At 52.2% G+C, this 17,345-nt stretch overlaps 6 protein-coding genes across 6 annotated transcripts; 3 read left to right on the top strand and 3 right to left on the bottom strand.

The window, feature by feature from the left end:
- The first annotated feature begins 138 nt into the window (after positions 1 to 138).
- On the top strand, positions 139 to 1,448 carry ASPACDRAFT_1863355 (acetolactate synthase regulatory subunit). Its single transcript, XM_020197818.1, has 2 exons — positions 139 to 1,010; positions 1,119 to 1,448. The coding sequence occupies exons 1-2, from the start codon at positions 211 to 213 to the stop codon at positions 1,294 to 1,296; spliced, it is 978 nt and encodes a 325-aa protein (XP_020060111.1). The 5' UTR covers positions 139 to 210; the 3' UTR covers positions 1,297 to 1,448.
- Positions 1,449 to 1,584: 136 nt separating this feature from the next.
- ASPACDRAFT_75305 (uncharacterized protein) lies at positions 1,585 to 4,757 on the bottom strand. Its single transcript, XM_020204414.1, has 5 exons — positions 3,881 to 4,757; positions 2,866 to 3,822; positions 2,490 to 2,807; positions 2,252 to 2,433; positions 1,585 to 2,107 (listed from the first exon to the last, which is right to left on the bottom strand). Exons 1-5 carry the CDS (start codon positions 4,710 to 4,712, stop codon positions 1,757 to 1,759), a joined length of 2,640 nt encoding a protein of 879 aa, XP_020060110.1. The 5' UTR covers positions 4,713 to 4,757; the 3' UTR covers positions 1,585 to 1,756.
- A 1,159-nt stretch (positions 4,758 to 5,916) lies between these two features.
- Positions 5,917 to 7,504, top strand: ASPACDRAFT_39391 (DUF3984 domain-containing protein; the record flags this gene model as incomplete). Its single annotated transcript, XM_020200581.1, has 2 exons — positions 5,917 to 5,922; positions 6,017 to 7,504. The coding sequence occupies 2 exons, from the start codon at positions 5,917 to 5,919 to the stop codon at positions 7,502 to 7,504; spliced, it is 1,494 nt and encodes a 497-aa protein (XP_020060109.1).
- Positions 7,505 to 8,924: 1,420 nt separating this feature from the next.
- Positions 8,925 to 9,938, bottom strand: ASPACDRAFT_23109 (uncharacterized protein; the record flags this gene model as incomplete). Its single annotated transcript, XM_020199169.1, has 2 exons — positions 8,925 to 9,790; positions 9,860 to 9,938. 2 exons carry the CDS (start codon positions 9,936 to 9,938, stop codon positions 8,925 to 8,927), a joined length of 945 nt encoding a protein of 314 aa, XP_020060108.1.
- Positions 9,939 to 12,227: 2,289 nt separating this feature from the next.
- On the bottom strand, positions 12,228 to 16,233 carry ASPACDRAFT_111797 (ATP-dependent RNA helicase MTR4). The gene is made up of 6 exons (XM_020195586.1): positions 15,357 to 16,233; positions 15,202 to 15,292; positions 14,078 to 15,142; positions 13,430 to 14,025; positions 12,811 to 13,376; positions 12,228 to 12,748 (listed from the first exon to the last, which is right to left on the bottom strand). The coding sequence occupies exons 1-6, from the start codon at positions 16,134 to 16,136 to the stop codon at positions 12,568 to 12,570; spliced, it is 3,279 nt and encodes a 1,092-aa protein (XP_020060107.1). The 5' UTR covers positions 16,137 to 16,233; the 3' UTR covers positions 12,228 to 12,567.
- A 277-nt stretch (positions 16,234 to 16,510) lies between these two features.
- On the top strand, positions 16,511 to 16,998 carry ASPACDRAFT_75301 (cytochrome c oxidase VIIc family protein). Its single transcript, XM_020204413.1, has 3 exons — positions 16,511 to 16,681; positions 16,747 to 16,779; positions 16,840 to 16,998. The coding sequence occupies exons 1-3, from the start codon at positions 16,534 to 16,536 to the stop codon at positions 16,863 to 16,865; spliced, it is 207 nt and encodes a 68-aa protein (XP_020060106.1). The 5' UTR covers positions 16,511 to 16,533; the 3' UTR covers positions 16,866 to 16,998.
- The last annotated feature ends 347 nt before the right edge of the window (positions 16,999 to 17,345 follow it).

Genomic DNA, 17,345 nt, shown 5'->3' with positions numbered 1-17,345 from the left:
GCCCCGAAGCGGTAAGACCGTTGAGAGCGCCGCGCAGCGACCGGCGAACGGAGGACTGAGTCAGCAACCCCGAGGTCGGAAGGCGGCCCCGACATAAAATGCCCATCGATGACTGCGAAACTTAATTCACGTACCCGGTTTGCATCCTCGCCCATCAACCCGCCCCTTGAAGCCTGTCCTTTCCCCCAGGCCTCTTTCATTGCGGCGATCATGGCATTCCGGCGCCCCATGATGCTGTCTGCGACAGCGTCATCGACGCCCTTCCTGGCTGTGGCCAGCCGCACCTCGCGCCTGGCCGCTACGCTTCCGCGATTCTTAACGACCTCCTCCTCCCGGGCCTCGTCCAGCTCCACCTCCGCGCTCGCCTACAAGGCGCTGCACCGCCGCTCTCCGCTGCCGCTGCCCGTCAACGATGCCTCGCCGCAATGGGACGCGCCGACGGCGGTCTCGTCGATCCTGTACGAGACGCCCTCGGTGCCGACGAACCCGCCGAAGCGGCACATCCTGAACTGTCTGGTGCAGAACGAGCCGGGCGTGCTGTCCCGGGTGTCCGGGATCCTGGCGGCGCGGGGCTTCAACATCGACAGTCTGGTGGTGTGCAACACCGAGGTCGAGGATCTGTCCCGTATGACCATCGTGCTGCAGGGCCAGGACGGGGTCGTCGAGCAGGCCCGCCGCCAGCTGGACGACCTGGTCCCCGTCTGGGCGGTGCTGGACTACACCGACTCCGCGCTGGTGCAGCGCGAGCTCCTCCTCGCCAAGGTCAGCATCCTCGGCCCGGAGTTCTTCGAGGAGCTGCTCCAGCACCACCGCGAAATCACCACCCCCGGTGAGCAGGGCCAGAGCGACGCCAAGCAGCAGATCGCGAAGACCGAGTACCACCCCCGCAACCTGCCGCACAGTCAGGCCCTCCGCCACAAGCACGAGCATCTCGATGCCATCACCCGCCTGACTCATCAGTTTGGTGGTAAGGTGCTGGATATCAGTACCAACAACTGCATTGTCGAAGTGTGAGTCATTTCATTCCCTCTTTGTTTTGTTTGGGAGGAGGGGGGGGGGAGGGTTATTTTCATTTTGACAAAAAAGACGAATGGGAAACTAATATCCAAATTCAACAGTTCTGCTAAGCCTTCCCGTATCGACTCCTTCATGAAGCTCATCGCTCCCTTCGGTGTCCTCGAATCCACTCGCACCGGTCTCATGGCCCTGCCCCGTTCTCCTCTCTTTGAGCCTACCGAGGAGCTCGAGAAGGATGCTGCCGACGTTGTCGATGCTAGCACCCTTCCCCCTGGTTAAATTGTCCTTCCTCTGATATCCACCGTCCAATATCCTGCAATGAAAAAACAATCCGTATCCTTTTCTCTATATTTCGAAGCAGACTGCTTTCCCTGTAAATTGGTCAATTCGCTTGCGCTAGGTAACTTTTCGAAATGTTACGTCATGAAAGCTCTTCATATGTATCTACCTACTGGTCAGGCTATGACTCATTGAGTAAAGTAGGTGCGATCACACTCAGTAGATAATCACTAGGCAGCTGAGACGCGGCGCCACTTTCTTAGGCATGGCCTACGGTAAGCTATTGGAGCGTTGCTATTGTTGTCATATGAGTGTAAACTAGTGGCAAAGCGCCATTGACTTGTTCTTTTTGCGACCTGAATAGCATCCCAATATCGATGCCAAACCAAAACTTCTATGCCGAAAAGAAACTCCCGAATCCCAAACTCCGACTTAGCCCGATGGACCAAGGAAATTCGTATCACAGCTTTACCTTTGCTTTGATGCCCTTGCCATGGTACACCACCCAGTCTCTATAATGCTGGATCTGCACGCCGACCTTCGCGACGGCGTCTAGCTGGAGAGAGCTGCCAAGGGCTCGTCTCAATGCATCGTAGCCAATTCCGCCCAGCTTCAAATCTACTGGCAATCGCGGAGTCACAGATAGGCCTGGAGGGACCGGAAACGGAATCCGGTAGTCGATAGAGCCGACTTCTGCCTCCTCGCTCTCTGCTTGGTAGAACGCCTGAGCATCAATCGAAGTAATCTCAATTGTTGTGTTGGGGAATGGCGAAGACAGTGTGAACTCGGCCGTCGATGACCACAGGTGCATCTAAGAGCACTCAGATCGCATTAGTCAGTTTCACCAAGCCGATGTGTGCTCGCGCGATGATGACATAGTACATCAAGGGCTACATGGCATCTAATGTCATCATCGTCATAACAAAAGGACAAGGTCCATGAAAGTAGAAATTACCGTAGCTCCTTGTATAAATCCCATGGACCCGTTGCCCGCATCAGGCTCGTGTCCCGGTGCCTGAGGGACAGGGATACGAGGAATCTGCACGTCCAGACTCAATCTTGAAAGCGCCCGTCCTAGTCCTGGTAGTGCGGGAATACTCTTCGCGTGTGTCCGTATGGTAACCGTAGTATTTGACCCTACAGCAGTACAAATCAGGTACCGAGACAGCTGCAATGTTGTCGGTTCAGCTTACCTGAGATATATTGGGACAACAGGTCCCGTCCAGCGCTGGCACCAGATGGGCCATCAAAGCTGAGGGGACTCCATAAGAGGTCCACGTGAAGACCGCTGTTTGATCCGGGGGTTATTTGGGCGTTTTTTGCCGTCAAGTGGGCTACTGTTGAGCCATTGAAGAGCATTACGAAATCTATCAGGGGTATCGCAGCAGCATACGGCGTAGGGTTCGTAACATTGACTTTCGTTTCCACGAGTAGTGAAGACGCACTCGTGTCGCTTAATTTGAGCGACTCAATCTGTGGCTTGAATTCATCGAGTGAGCCACCGTACGGGGCTAAGTAATAGTCAGTTTGGATAGTAGCCTCATGGTGCAGAGCAGCTAAGCGACTAACGCTTGACGATAACCTCTCCTTCGGCTGGTATCTCGCGGACCGTCAGGATGCCGAGTCCCGTGGATACTTCCGCGTCTACATTGGCTGTCACGTTCAGCTTAATGATTTTACCAGAAAAGATGAGATCTTGGAGAAGGTCCGTGAGAACATCATCGTCAGTGACCCTCAGCGGGGCGTCTTTGATGGCAAAGTCAACCAGCACTGCCGGGGTACCGTCGACATCTTCAAGCAAGGTTGAGTTGACCGGCTGCCACTTGTTGAGATCCAAGACTCCAACCTTGCGGTTGAGATAGAGCACATCGGCATTGGCCCGGATCCGGGGCACATCGAATTCGAGTCCAACCTCCTTCGGTAGCCCTATCAAGACCTTCACCAGAGCAGAGACTGTTGGACGGGATTCAGGCGAGTCCGGCTCTGCCAGAGGGTCAGGCAAGCTGAAGTGCACATCCGACATGGTGAAATTTCGGACAAGGTTATCAAAGGTATGGCCAGTAAACTGGAACGATACCGTCACACTTTTTAGTATGTCCACAATCCAGCCTGGAGTATCCAATGAGGGCGCATCAGCTCCGCGGACGTAGACAGTTGTTCCACGACCATGAACGTAGCTTTTGACAAGCAAGTCAAGCGGCGAGCTCTTTTCTCCTGGGCAACTTTTCGTCAAGTCGTCCGAAAGACCTCGAATCAGGGCGCTGACATTGATCAGGGTTGGTTTGCTGGGGGTAACCGGGAATCCCTCGGTCATGGCACCGGCCACTGTGATGTATGGGTCCCCTGGAGAGCAGTTGGGCACCAGGACTGTGAAGCCAAGGGGAGGGATGCTAAGGGAGAAAGGGGATTGGATCATAGCAGTAACGGACGCGTCCACGACCATTGCTCCTTCATCTCCGGGGGTGTCCGCATCATGAACGATAAAATCGGTCACGTTGACCGTGGGCACCGGGGGCAAGTCGCCCTCTGTCGATTGGGTCAGCCTGCTGCGGAACATAAGAGAAATTCACGCCGCAATACATACCTTGCAAGACAATCGAGTCAGTGATCGTCTGTGTGCCCAGATCCAACAAGCCGGATTGGAGATGCATTGTTGCTCTGCCAGCTACACGAACGTGGCCGAGTCTGCCGTCTAGCCAGTCCAGGGCTAGTGAGCGAACGCCTTCAACATCGCCTGCCACCAGATCTGCAATGAAGTCGACATGATTGACATGGCCGTTCTGGATATTGATGTTGAGTGGGGGCAGAGAGACGGTACCGACGAGGACATTGCCGTACTCGGGTAGATTTACTTCCACCTCGGCCTCTCCGGTCTCGACCTCTCTTCCAATCCAGGTGACGAAACGACCTAGGTCCCGTACCGGCCTCTTTTTGATGCGCTGTGCATCAAGGATCAGGTTCCCTTGTACACGAGCACGGACTCCCGTAGCGGTCGTCGATTCAATTGACACACTGGTGGGGTTGAAGACCGTTGCATCTTTCACGTACTCCCTTACAGCTGCTGGGGCAATAAAAGCAAAGACCAGTATTGCAGTGACCGCAAGGATTGAGATCACGGCGCAGAAAATGGGCCATCGAATTTTGCCCCGTCGTTTCTTCAAGGAGGGGTCCGAGGAGAGGGAGCGGCGCGAGAGATCGGAAGTACGTCGTTGTCTGGGGTCGGTCCCGCCGTACCCCAGAAACTCATCGTCATCCCGACGGACTAGAAGCGGAGCGGATTCATCGGACAATTCATACGGTCGAGGCTCCTGATAAGTGAGAGAAGGTGTCTTTCCATCCTTGGGCGATGGAAATGGATGAAGTGAGCCCGGCCTAGAATCACCGTCCAACAGAGGCCTGGCTGCCTCGTCCGTCATGACGGAGCTGGTGGTGGAGGTGGTGGTTGATGAAGGAAGACTAGCTCGGTGTCACGATAAGAGACGGGGGTCAGATAGGCGCCTGGGCAGAGAAGATAGGAGATAGGTAATGGCTACAGGTTTCAAGGAGGCTGAAGGGGGTTAAGGACACCAGCAAATGAGGAAACTAAAGGGAAACAGGTATACGGAAGCTTGAGCTCCAAGGAAAGACGTAAGGTTAACTCAGCTCCAAGAAAGTCAATGATGAATGATGAAGGATGAAGGATGTTGGAGTTGGACAAGCAAGCCGACGGAGAGCGGATCGTCCCTCGCCAGGGCGGTGTGGCGTTCCACTGCAAGTATCGGAGTACATAAGTTAGTACTCGTCACCATGAACAATACCTAATCTCAAGTAAGGTAACACTAAACTCAGCAGTATCCATGTTATTTGTACGAGGTATACGGTTGACCACAGCACACAACAGTCCAAGTGACTTGGTCAGGAAGCTGATGGTGAAGCAAGCACATGAGGTAATTGAAGTGGTACTGCCTATGAATTAAATCCTCTGTAGAACCAATATGTCCTAACAACGCTATGACTACTACTACTACTACTACTACTATTATTCCTACAGTACATAGAGTACTCCCAGCTGTTGCGATCTAATCTGTAGATTAGCAGCTTGCCTACATAAAAATAGAAAGAGTTACAACTGTAAGTTAGTGTAGGTTAGTAATTGGGCCATGGATTGACTCGCCTCACCACCGAGCACCAATTCCCAGCCAACGCGGTTTTACCATTCCGATCCAACCACCACCTCGTAAGGACTGCCTTAAGGTTTTTATATTGAGGCACACAGTCAACAATTCCATGATTTGAATCCTGAGTGCTGACCTCGGTCCATCTGAAGTAGGAACAATTGATTGAAGGGTGGAGTGATAGATGCATGATGATTAACTTATTGTTGGTGGTGCCATTGTCCTCCAGGCTGTCTTGTCCTGCCCGCATTTTCACATGCGCGGGCCAAGGCTAACCCCAGTCTCAGAGAGCCGACAATTTCCTTTTAAGGACTCCATTTGCTCCCTTCCAACTTCGATTCCTTCGTTTCTCTCTCCCCCTCGCTCTCTTTCTCGCTCTCTCCACATTTGTCATTTTAGTCACTTTCTCGCCCCAGTCTCTCAAGTTATCTCCGATCCAATCGATCGGATCCTGCCTGCCAGATCCATGGAGGTAAGCACTCTATCTATATACTTCAAGATGCAATCTACTCCGTCCCTTTCTCCTTTCCTACACCATGCTCATCAAACACCATCACCTTTTATAGCAAACCCAGGTTCCCGCGCAGCCACCAGTCCAGAGCGCCTTTCGATCGCGACGATCATATCCTTCTCTGCACCATGTCTCTCTCGCTCCATTAAATCCTCGATTTCTCGCCGACGAGGAGGGGGAGGAGGCAGAGGTTCCAGACTACTTCAACCATCCCCACCACAATCACCACGACAGCCCGGACCCGCCCACCGCAAGGTCTTATTTGGCTAGCTTCTCCGTGCCCGGCACTCCGGGGGTGCTTTCGCACTCCCACTCCCGCAGCGGGTCCCGCACGCGACACCATCCTCGGAGCAAGAGCTCCAGCCGCATCCACCATGCCAGCGACCCCAACCTGCAGGCTCGGAGTGCGAGCAGCCCCCTCCATCATCATCATCAGCAGCAGCAGCATCAACCTCACCAAACCCACCACGCGAACCGTAGCGCCCGTACCCGTCACCCTGCAAACCACCATCAAGACACAGAATGGATGCTCCGCGCAGGCATCGCACTCGCTTCCTCGACCCGCGAAGAAAAAGGCCAGAGCTGGCTCGTGAAACGACAGAGCTCGACGAGTCTCGTCTCTGACAACCATCAACTCAGCCTGGACTTCCTCAACCACAACCACAACCACCACCACCATCATAGCTGGTGTCACGGAGGTAGTCCTCGACATGGCCGGTCCGGACGTTCCACACCAGCCGCGGCCAATTCCCGATCCAGACGGGCTTCCCGGTCCCGCCCAAGCAGCCGGGTGGCCAGTAGAGCCGACCTTGCCATGACCAGTCTAGGCATGGCCACTACTGCAACATCCACCGCAGCCTCCTCCCGCCGCGGAAGCAGAACGGCCGACCTTCTGACCAGCACCAGCACCAGCACCAACACTAGCACCAACACCAGCACGCAGAAGATTGAGGAACAACAGCAACAACAACAAACCCGCCCCCTCATCCCCGATTTCGTCGACGAGCGCATCCGCGCCGAGATGGCCTCCATCCAACGCGACGAGAACGCCGAATTCGACGACGAGGAAGAGGAGGTCGACGACGACCTCTCCTCCTTCACCTCCGACTACCCGTACCTCGACTCGGGCGACGAGTCAGACGAGATCGACGAGCAAGAGCTGCAACGCCTCACGCGGGAGCGAGGCTTCGGACTCGGCAGCTGGATCGACCGCATGGTCGAATGGACCCTATTCGGCGTCGAGGACTGGCCGCTTTCCTTTGGTGGTGGTGGTGGTGGCACCGACAATGACGGCACTGTAGTCGAATCCCGAACCATCACCGTCGCAGACCATCCCCCTCACCCATCAGCCGATAACGTTGAAGATGACCCCTCATCTACCCATGTAGCAGTAGCAGCAACACCATCAATCGGAGCAGACGACACCGACGCAATCTCCCTCGCCGAATCGGAAGCCCTTTCTGTCTGCGAGAAGCCAGGAGACCAAGGCGGCTGGGGAGATGCAGGCTGGCTGTTCCGGGCTGTGAAACGTGCGCTGTATTGAGTTCTATTTCCTTTCCCTCCCTTTGGTCTGGACTGGGCTTGAGGGGCAAAACCTCCCTCCCTTCATACTTACAAAAAGAACTGGCCCGTATGCTGTGTGCACTCTGTTCGTGTATGTACCCGTCTACTGTACCCTGCGGGATCGACATAGTATTGTCCCCCCTCCCCCGGCCCCCGGGCCTCTCCTTCCTGCTCTGTACGGCGCAGCCACGGGACACATAAATGCACAGGCAGATGTCTTTGTCCACGGGGATTTCATTGCTTTGTTATTGGAACGTAGATGACGCTGGTGTGAGCTGTACAGTATGTCCCCGCATATGCCATTGCATTGAGGAGGAGCGAGGCTCACTCACCTGGGAGTCACTAGCGGAGGGACCATTGACCTACATACTACAGGGAGCTACAGCTGCGTGTTTCGGTGGAAGGGTTTTTATTTTCGACCCTGGATAATCTTTCTCTGATCACCCAGCTAAGACAGAAATACCATACATCTCAACTGCTAAAACCATCGAGCTTCAATTGAGCTTCAAACTGGTGTGTGCTATTTTGGCACTGCATGCAGCTTAAGATTTGTGGTTTTGCTCCAAGGGGGCATCGACTAACCAAGTAGGACAGATGTATAGAGCCCAACCCCTGCATTTGCATTGAAATTCTCCCAATTCGCTCCTAGTGAACTTCCTAGTGAACTGTACAAGCCTCCACCACTGCTAAAACGAATGCTCTTTGTTGCTTCTTAGTTAGATTGACACGTAGAACTTGGCCCGCGGAGGTCGGCAGAAAATGTAGAGAAAGCCTCCTTGCAAAACCCCAATGAATAAGCCAGACACCGGTAGGATGATATTAGTTGAGGGAACATGATGGAATAAAAGGGTATACAGGATTGTGGGACGACAACAAGATATGTTGGTTAGTCAACGAGAATGTTTGAAGCTTCGTCGTGATATGATAAGATGAATGCAATGAAGTCGCATGGATGCAGGAAAGGAATGAAGAAGTCAATGTTCGAAAGAAAGATGGAAAACCATGCCGGACTGTGTCAATGCAAGGAGGATCTGGATGCATGGAACGTGTTGAACACAAAGAAAAAGGATTGAACCCGGGGCCTGGAATCTGGCAATCTAAATCGAAAAGTAGGCGATGAAGGCGGCGGCTTCCAAAGGTATGACACATTAAAGCAAAAGACAGAAAAAATATGTTTGCATGAACACTGCAAAACGCCAAGCTGACCCTCAACTCTAGTTTCATGCGATAAAGTATCGTGATCGTATCATACGTGGACATTGCACGGTCGAGGTTTCGGACACTAGCTCTGAATGGGGAGGGCGGTAAAAGAAGTGTCGTGAAGAATGTTTTTTTGGGAGTAGGTCGGAGGGAGGAAGAAGATGGGAGAAGATGAAGCTGGCAGTCAATTGTTGGCGGCATTACCATGGCCCAACCTTGACTGGGGTGCCGAGCCCGTATGTGCCCGACAAGAGTTGCTCGCGAATGGATCCAAGGTCATTACCTCCAGGGCTTCCATAGCCTTGGGCATCCGGTCTGTGCATCCACCCTAAGCTGGAACCGAGCTCGTTGACGGCTGCCTGCAGTTTACCGCCGGAGTTTTGGTTGTGTTTTGCCAGTTTCTGATCCCAACCACCGTACTGTAACTGAATACCACCGCCACGTTTGGCAGCCTCCCGAATCACCAAGATCCAGGCCTTGCAAATCTCGTCGTACGCAGAGTCCCGCTCTAGATTGTTTTGAGGTGTGTGCCACCGGGGCAAAGCGTGGATTATGTCGGTTGCCCCATCTAAATAGCTCAAAGATACGGAGGCTTGTGTTTCGTTTGGCGGAAGGAAATGTGGTGTAAAGTCACTGAGAGCGTCCAACAAACTCCCCAAAGGCTGCCGGACTCGGTTGTAGGCGTAATCTGATTCAGAGCTGCCGCCCAGCGGGAATGATGACTGAAGGTTGGACTGATAATTCCGAAGCACCTGGAGTGCGGATGCTACGCTGGGTCGCGGGGCGGTATGAATGACCTCATCCATCAAGGCCGGATGACGCTCACACATGGAGCGGAGAACGCCCCGGAGAGCATTGGTATCCAAGGTCTCTAGCAAGCGGGGCAGGGAGAGAGGCCGCCCGCTGACATTTGGACGAGCACGCTTGATATGGTGTCGGTTGGATGGAAGGGTTCGAGGAGTGAAAGCAGGCGAGTTAGTGGGAGATGCGGACATTCGGCCATCGTGATCGTTGCCATCATCATCGGCTTTCCGTTTGCGGTTGGGCGTGTGGGTTGGGGTAGACACTAAAGGGACGGGACAATCAGTATACGGGAAAACAATTTCAAAGGATTGATAAGGAATGTTATTCTTACTTGGACGAGAAGGAGAGAGACGAGAAGGTTCGTAGAAGTGGTGAGGAGGCACAGGTGGTGTAGCCACCAAACTGTTCATGATGATGGCCACCGACCGCTTAAGGTTGGGCAAGAGAGAAAAAGGAGAGGAAGGGTCGTAGCGTAGCCAACGGAGGAAAAACGAGGACGAGGGACGGAAAGGTCGTCAGCTAGGAGCACGAGGAGATGTCTAGGAGAGAGAGAGAGAGAGAGAAAGAGAGGGGAGTGTTTTAAAAAAGTAGGAGAAAGAGAAAAGAAATGCAAGAAGAAGCAAGGGAAAGGAAAAGATGGTGGTAGTGGTGTGGTGGTGGTGAAGGTGGTAGTTGGTGGTGGTGGAGTTGCAGGAATGGGAATGAAGTGGAGGAGGAGAAGAAAGACTAAGAAAGGTTCAGTTAATGACTGTTTGCCTTCTTGGTGGGGAAAGAGAGAGACACAGCAAAGAAAGAAGAGCGAGAGGCGGTGGAGCCTCGGGACGGGTTGCGGGAGGCAACGCAAGCCTTCAATGCACTTTCTTTAACCAGAGATTATATTCTATCACCAACTAACCACCATCTCCCTCCCTTCTTCCCTTTAACACAACAACTACTCTGTAACTCATCATCGTCTGCAAGAATCCGCATCGCAGCCCCGTGGCAAGGAAATCTTACATTGTTTTAATTTCCGGGGTCTTGCAGCAGAGCAGCAATCTCTCAATCCATCCGCATAGTTCTCGTCGCCCGCATGACCACAACTTAACCAAGCGTCAACTCTAAACAATAGAGAGAGAAAAAAAAAACTGTCCGACATGATTCAGTTCTCTTTTCGTTCTTTGGGACCCCTTCCTTCTCCTCAGAAGCACTTGAATCCTACATGAACCATACGGAGCTGCTCTCTGCATGATTGCAATAGTCTGAAAGCAGTCTCACATCTAGATCATTTCGGAAATTAACCACGCTGGTTGACTCACATCAAACCGCATCTGAGCGAAATATGACCATGACAGCATTGCCACCATGCTCTAGGGATACCAAGCCAGTCAAGTACTGTACTCGAAGGGTCCTCAGCCGTCATGAACACATTGGCGTCTCTCGCAAGCGAACCGATCGTTTTAGGCGAAGTAGATTGATTCATGGTCACTCACGCCAACAGAAATCCTCCCCCCCCCCCACAATCCAGCAATACCAAGGCCACCCGGCAGCGCCAATAGATCAACTAAACTCTCCGCCAATGTTGTATTTCCAGTCGTGATCCTGAAACTCGGATAGATACATGCCCCAGTATGGACTTAAGTCAGCCTCACACAGGCAATGCACTGTCGACGTGGATGAGTTTAGATCAGTTACTAGTAAATAGAGCACAACGCAGAAAGCGACCTTGCGCCGAAACTTCAACGTCTACCACCATCCTAGCGGGGTTGCGCCCCTTCCCCCCTCCCCTTATCCCATCTTTTATCTTTCTTCGAACAGTAGTAGTAAGACCTCAATTTCAGGATTAGCCCACCCGATACCGGAGGAGTCAAGGAACGCTAAAGAACTCATGGCACAACGCTAGACATTGTCATCGGTCAGCCACTGTAACAATAAAAGTAAGGTTGTATTCCCGCCCATAGATCGATATCTACAGTACGGTACATCTACCCATCAGCTCCGTCAAGCAGCCCTGTCTGCTCCCATATCGACCTTCTCTCTCAAGATTATCCCACAAATAGACCAATTCCTACGACAGTAGTTCCGTATCAGAGAGAGAGAGAGAGAGAGAGAGAGAGAGTATGAAACAGTCATGCGACCTCTTAGCCTACACGTACAGTACGCACAATATCAATCATCTCATCGCCTGGACAATCCCCTATCCCCGCGTTCGATTCGATACGCGGAAAGTCCTAGGATTTCTTTTTCGATCTTCGAATCTCGACTGCATTTGAAACATATTGCGCACTATACGCCCCCAATGGAAGAAGATACGGGAAATGGTACGCCAGCAAGGACAAGGTTCCAAGTGGCTCTCTCAAAGGATGCCTGCCGTCTCAGTTCACTACTTAGAACTGAGGTAGAAGAAAAAGGAACGTAGCTTCCGATCCAGATCCCACGTACAGTCCTCATTCCTTTGTTGCGGATTTTGCTGCTATTGCTGGGGGATTCGGGTTTGGTTGGCAGCGGCTGTTCCTCATTCAAAGAAGTGTAGACGCCCTCGGTGGGGCAAGAACTATTGATAGACACTGCTGATTTATCTGTATCCTTTGTCTAGACGACTGCCAAAGAGGTTTTTTTTGGTGCCATTTAATCCATGATTAGTTGGGGAACTTCGTCGGCTCCCCTCAAGTACCCCACACATTTCATAAAGAGCCCAATTTATCTACTCAATTTGATCGTGGCTACAGTTCCGATTGATAGAAGGGACGAGAAAAAAAAATGGAATCGATCGTAGATCAACTGGGAAACGGCCAGCTGGGATTGTAAAGAGGACTGCGCCCATCTATAATCGAGTGTCGCACAATATTGACACCCTCATTTACAGAGAAGAAATATGTAGACATAAAATAATGTGAGAAACGGAAGAAGAACGGCAAGAAAAAGCCATACATGAACCTTTTTGTGAAGCCTGACGCCGGATATGCGACCACCAAGGTAATAAAAAAACAGCCCAACCTCCAAAGTCGAAGCGAGAGAGGACACAATCGAGGGGGCGAAGTGAAACAACGATAGTATGGTGCTTTATAGGTACAGGGACTGGGCGGCGACGATATCCCTACGCACCTTGGTCAGGGCGGTTTCGAAAGTGCTCTCGAGTTCTTCGCTGCCCATGACCTTGGCTGCCTGAGCCATCTGGCGCATACACTCCTCGAGTCGGCGGAAAACTCGGATCAAGCTGCCCTCGTAGACATCGGTCATTTGACTGTACAGACGGTAGGTTAGTATTGCGGGAGAACAATTCACGAGCAAGAGCAAGGAACCTACCAGATATCAGAGAAGGACTTTCCGTTCGCCCACTCATACATGACCTCCATCAGTTCCCAGTGGAAACTATTGACGTATTCTTCCTCGTTGACGGCCAGCTTGGATTCCTGCGAGACCTTGGCGACGATCCGAGCCTGCGCTTGGATCTCTTTGAGGGGCTTGGCCAACTCATCCCGTGTTAGAGCAGGGGTCTCCTTGGTCTTCTCCTCAAACACGAAGACACTCAAAACGGCAGCGACTTGCTCCGGCGTAAGCTTGTTGAAGAAACCGTTGAAAAGAAGTTCACTGAGCATCAGTTCGTCACCCGTGCTGATTTCGCACGCAACTCTAGCCTTCAGTTGTACGACCTCGGCTTCATTGATGAAACCGAACCGACGAAGGACCCGCTTGCGGCATTTCAGTTCATCGAGCTGCATGATAGACATGGCGTCGGAAATCTTCTTCTTCGTCTCCTTAATCTTGTTTCCAAGCTCCACTTTCTCCGAATATTGATCGTACAGTTCCGCTAGACGGGGAGAGTTGTGCAATGGGTTGGTGAACAGGCGAGACTCCAGGACTTCGACTTTCTGTTGATTGATTAGTGATCTACAGACATGTTTTCAAGGACGAGTCTACTCACACGAAGAGTCTTCTTGAAATTATCATCTTTGATTTGCATGTCTTCAAGCGGGTCCATAGTAGCGATGCCGTCGGGGAAACGCTTGTGTATTTCAGCAAGGGTTTTCTTCATCGAATTTCGCGCGTCTTTGGACTTCAAGTCTTTTTGAAGGAAAACGCGCGGTTTGCCGATGGCCTGAATGCAGCTAAGCACAATTGGGACGACCTCCATAGATGTCTTCTCGCCCTCCTTAGGCGGCCGCACCCCAGATGGCATGTCTTCAAAGGACTTGGTACCCACAGAGTTGCCATCGGGGAGTTGGAGCAAAACGTCGACAACGTGTTGCTGGTGAGGAGTGTACTCTTCACTCGAGCCCTTCGGCGCCTTGCGCTGCTTGCTGTTGACAACGACACCCCAGCCGAAGTCGTGATCCTTATGCTTCACCTGAAGCAAGCGACCAGGTTGGATGAACGGCAGGCAGTAGTCCGGGTAAGTGAAGACGGTCCTGATTTCATCGTTGAACTTCTGAAGCTGTTTCCGCAAATCATAATATTCACGGATGGTGCCTTCGTCTTCAATCTTCATGCTCGCACGCTTCTGTTCATATTCCGCAAGCTCTGTGACATCAATTAGCATGATAGTAAATAGCTCGGGGTAGATTGACCATACGTTTCTCAAGCTCGGCGACACCAGCCGTGTTCTGGAACTGGTAGAAACATCTCTCGAGCATGAACTCAGGCGAAATACCCTCCACACGCATGAGGTTGAGAATCATGTTGTAGCCCAGGTGGAAAGCCGAGTTCAGCCGATCCTGCTCGCCGCGTACGATCTCCTTTGCAACCGCAGGATCCATCTCTTCTCCAACCATCATAATCACAATACCACGGTCATCCAAACCTCTTCGGCCAGCGCGACCAGACATCTGGATGAATTCCGAGGGAGTAACCCAACGTTGACTGAAGCCGTCAAATTTCCTCACACTGGTGAACACAACAGTCTTTGCCGGCATGTTCAGGCCAATGGAGAAGGTCTCAGTAGCAAACAGAGCCTTGATAAGACCTTCCTGGAACAGAATCTCAATGGTTTCTTTGAGAATAGGAAGCAGTCCAGAGTGGTGAACACCGATACCACGGCGCAGAAGCGGTAGGAGATTTTGAATCTGAGGTAAATTCCGATCTTCTTCCGAGAGCATCTTAAGAGCATTGTCGAAAACTGTTTGGACCATCTCCTTTTCCGAAGGATCGTTGAAAGACAGATTCTTCATCTGAAGAGCACCGTTCTCGCACTCGCGCTTGCTGAAACTGAAGACGATAACAGGGTTGAGGTTCCGAAGCATGATCATCTTGACGATCTTGTACATATCACTCTTCTCGTCATTCTGGCCGCCCTTGTTCAAGCGCTTGTCTTTGCCCCTTCCTTTCCTCTTAGCCATGGCATCCGAAGGGTCATCGCCCTTCTTATCGGCAATGCTGCTCATCGCTTTCTGGAAGTTATCTTCGCGGAAGGCACCCTTTTCATCAACGATCAAATGCAATCCTTCAGAGCCGACCGGGTAGAAATAGTGTTGCAACGGGGTTGGTCGGAAGTCGGTGTACACAACGTGACAGGGCTGGTTGTGCATCTTCACGATCCACTCCGCAAACTGCATGGCATTGGGAATTGTCGCCGACAAGAAGACATACCGAACCTTGTCGGGCAGGAGAATGATAGTTTCCTCCCAGACGACACCTCGGGCTGCGGAGTTGTCAGTCATATGCAAGAAAAAAGGCAAACGTCAGGTCCGTAGGACTTACTGGCATCGCGCATGTAGTGAACCTCGTCGAAGATGACCCAAGCCACTTCACGCATGATCTCAGAGCCACGGTAGAGCATCGAACGTAGAATCTGGAAATTGTGCTGCGTTAGCGCGAACTGCATCGGAATGCCTTCCCAGCCAAAGAGCGCCTACCTCGGTGGTCATGACCAAGCATGTAGCCGTAGGGTTAATAGTAACATCTCCAGTCATCAAACCACAATCCCCAAACTCTTGTTGGAATTCACGGAACTTCTGGTTGCTCAGCGCCTTAATCGGACTGGTATAGATGACTCTCTGGTTGTTCTTCAAGCTCTGCGCGATAGCGTACTCGGCGACCACGGTCTTTCCGGCACTAGTATGGGCGGAGACAAGCACACTCTCCTCTCTTTGAATGGATGCGACAGCTACTTGCTGGAAAGGATCGAGGGTAAAAGGCCATACTCGGGCAGGGTTCTCCGGCGGCTTGTGTTGGGAAATAGGCACGTAGGGATAGTTTGGCGGAATGGCGACCTGGTGTCGAACTTGGTGGGATAACTTCAAAGACGCAGAATCGGCCGAAGCTTGCAGTCCGGTGGCTCCTGCGACTTCGCGCTCCTGCTCCGTCTCGAATGAATCGACCAAGACAGGCTCAGCCTCCTTTGTCGCGAGGCGCGGACGTTTCGCATCGGGTTGTTCATTGGAGTCGGCTACAGGGCTGGCTTCCTTCTCTTCTTCTGATTCGGGTTCCTTCTCGTCCACGGGGGGAGGGACCTGGGCGTCGGGGGCGTCGGGGATGTCGATATCCTCCGTAGCGGCGGTTGCGGCGGCGGTTGCTTTGACATCGCCATTGACCTGCCGTTTCTTGCTCTTGTCTTTCTTTGATCTCTTAGGTGCTCCTTCAGCCGGCTTGACAGCCTGAGGCTGGTCGTCAAAGACGTCGAAAAGCTCATCCATGGTGGCCGATCAACGAAAGCAAGACCGGAGACTGACCTGGACACTTGCGACGCTTCTCTCTCTTCCAAGACGAAGAAGAGTTGGGTTAAAGGCGATCGGCCCCAAAATTTTTGGTTAACACAATGAAAGCCGCGGGCGGGCAGCAGCAGCTCTCCGCCGGTGAAACTTACCCGATTAGAGGGAAAATCACGTGACTGCACTTCCGGAGGGCAGCCGCGAGTATCGTTCCACTCCTCCAGCTCTTCCTCCGCCCGTTGATTAATTCCAGTAAGATTGTCCTGACACTCGTGCTCTACCATCTCTCTCAAAGTGCGTAACTGCCTGCAAGTTCGTGGTCATTGAACAACCGACTCTAACACTGCTTAAGATGTACGCCGCCTCCGCTCTCCGCGCCAGAATGGCCACCTCTTTCGTCGCCCGTCGTGGCTTTTCCACCACCCGTGCCCAGCTCAGCAGCCCCTACCACTACGCTGAGGGTCCCCGTTCCAACCTTCCCTTCAACCCCCTCACCAAGTACTTCTTCTGGAGATACTGGGCTTTCATGAGTTAGTCCCCTCGCGCCGTATGAGACCGGCTTTCATGGGTCAATGTCACTAACTCCATTCACTAGTCACCGGCTTCGGTGCTCCCTTCGGTATCGCTGGTATGTCACCCATTGCTCCACAAGCACGTCCTTTCAGCAAACATCTAACTCTCACTACAGTCTGGCAGACCTACAAGACCCGCTAAGCGCCCTATTGTGCTGTGTAATATTCACGCGCAACGGAAACTGGTGGGATTCGGGGGACCAGCGGTCGAGTGTGTATCCTAGATCGGATGTTTTCGGAAATTTGTATAAAGCTGAGGAATTGAGCACGGTTTTAATTCAGAATAACATTTCTGGCATTAATTACATAAGTTCACGTAGAGAAATGCTTAGATTATAGGTCTCCAGTGTTGCGAGAAGCATCATGGTTGTTGGTGCAGTGCCGCGGATTGTCTGATACCTTATTAGAATATGGATGAAGTCATTGGTCGAAATCCGTCTAGGAAAGGAAAATTAAATTCCAGTCGAGAATCATTGGTGTGCCCGCGACCGCTCCGCCGCCCAAACGCAAGAACCAGAAACAGAACACCATTCTTTCTCGAGTCTAGTCTAGATCTAGATTCTATGACGGCCGTCTGAGACCCTTTCACTTCCAGTCGGTTGTTCCTTTCTATCTTTCTTTT

This window comes from Aspergillus aculeatus, assembly GCF_001890905.1.
Source record: "Aspergillus aculeatus ATCC 16872 unplaced genomic scaffold ASPACscaffold_2, whole genome shotgun sequence".
In the NCBI taxonomy this organism is placed as follows: Eukaryota; Fungi; Ascomycota; class Eurotiomycetes; order Eurotiales; family Aspergillaceae; genus Aspergillus; species Aspergillus aculeatus.
The sequence above is the reverse complement of the archived record's forward strand: the minus strand, read 5'-3'. Positions and strand labels throughout refer to the sequence as shown.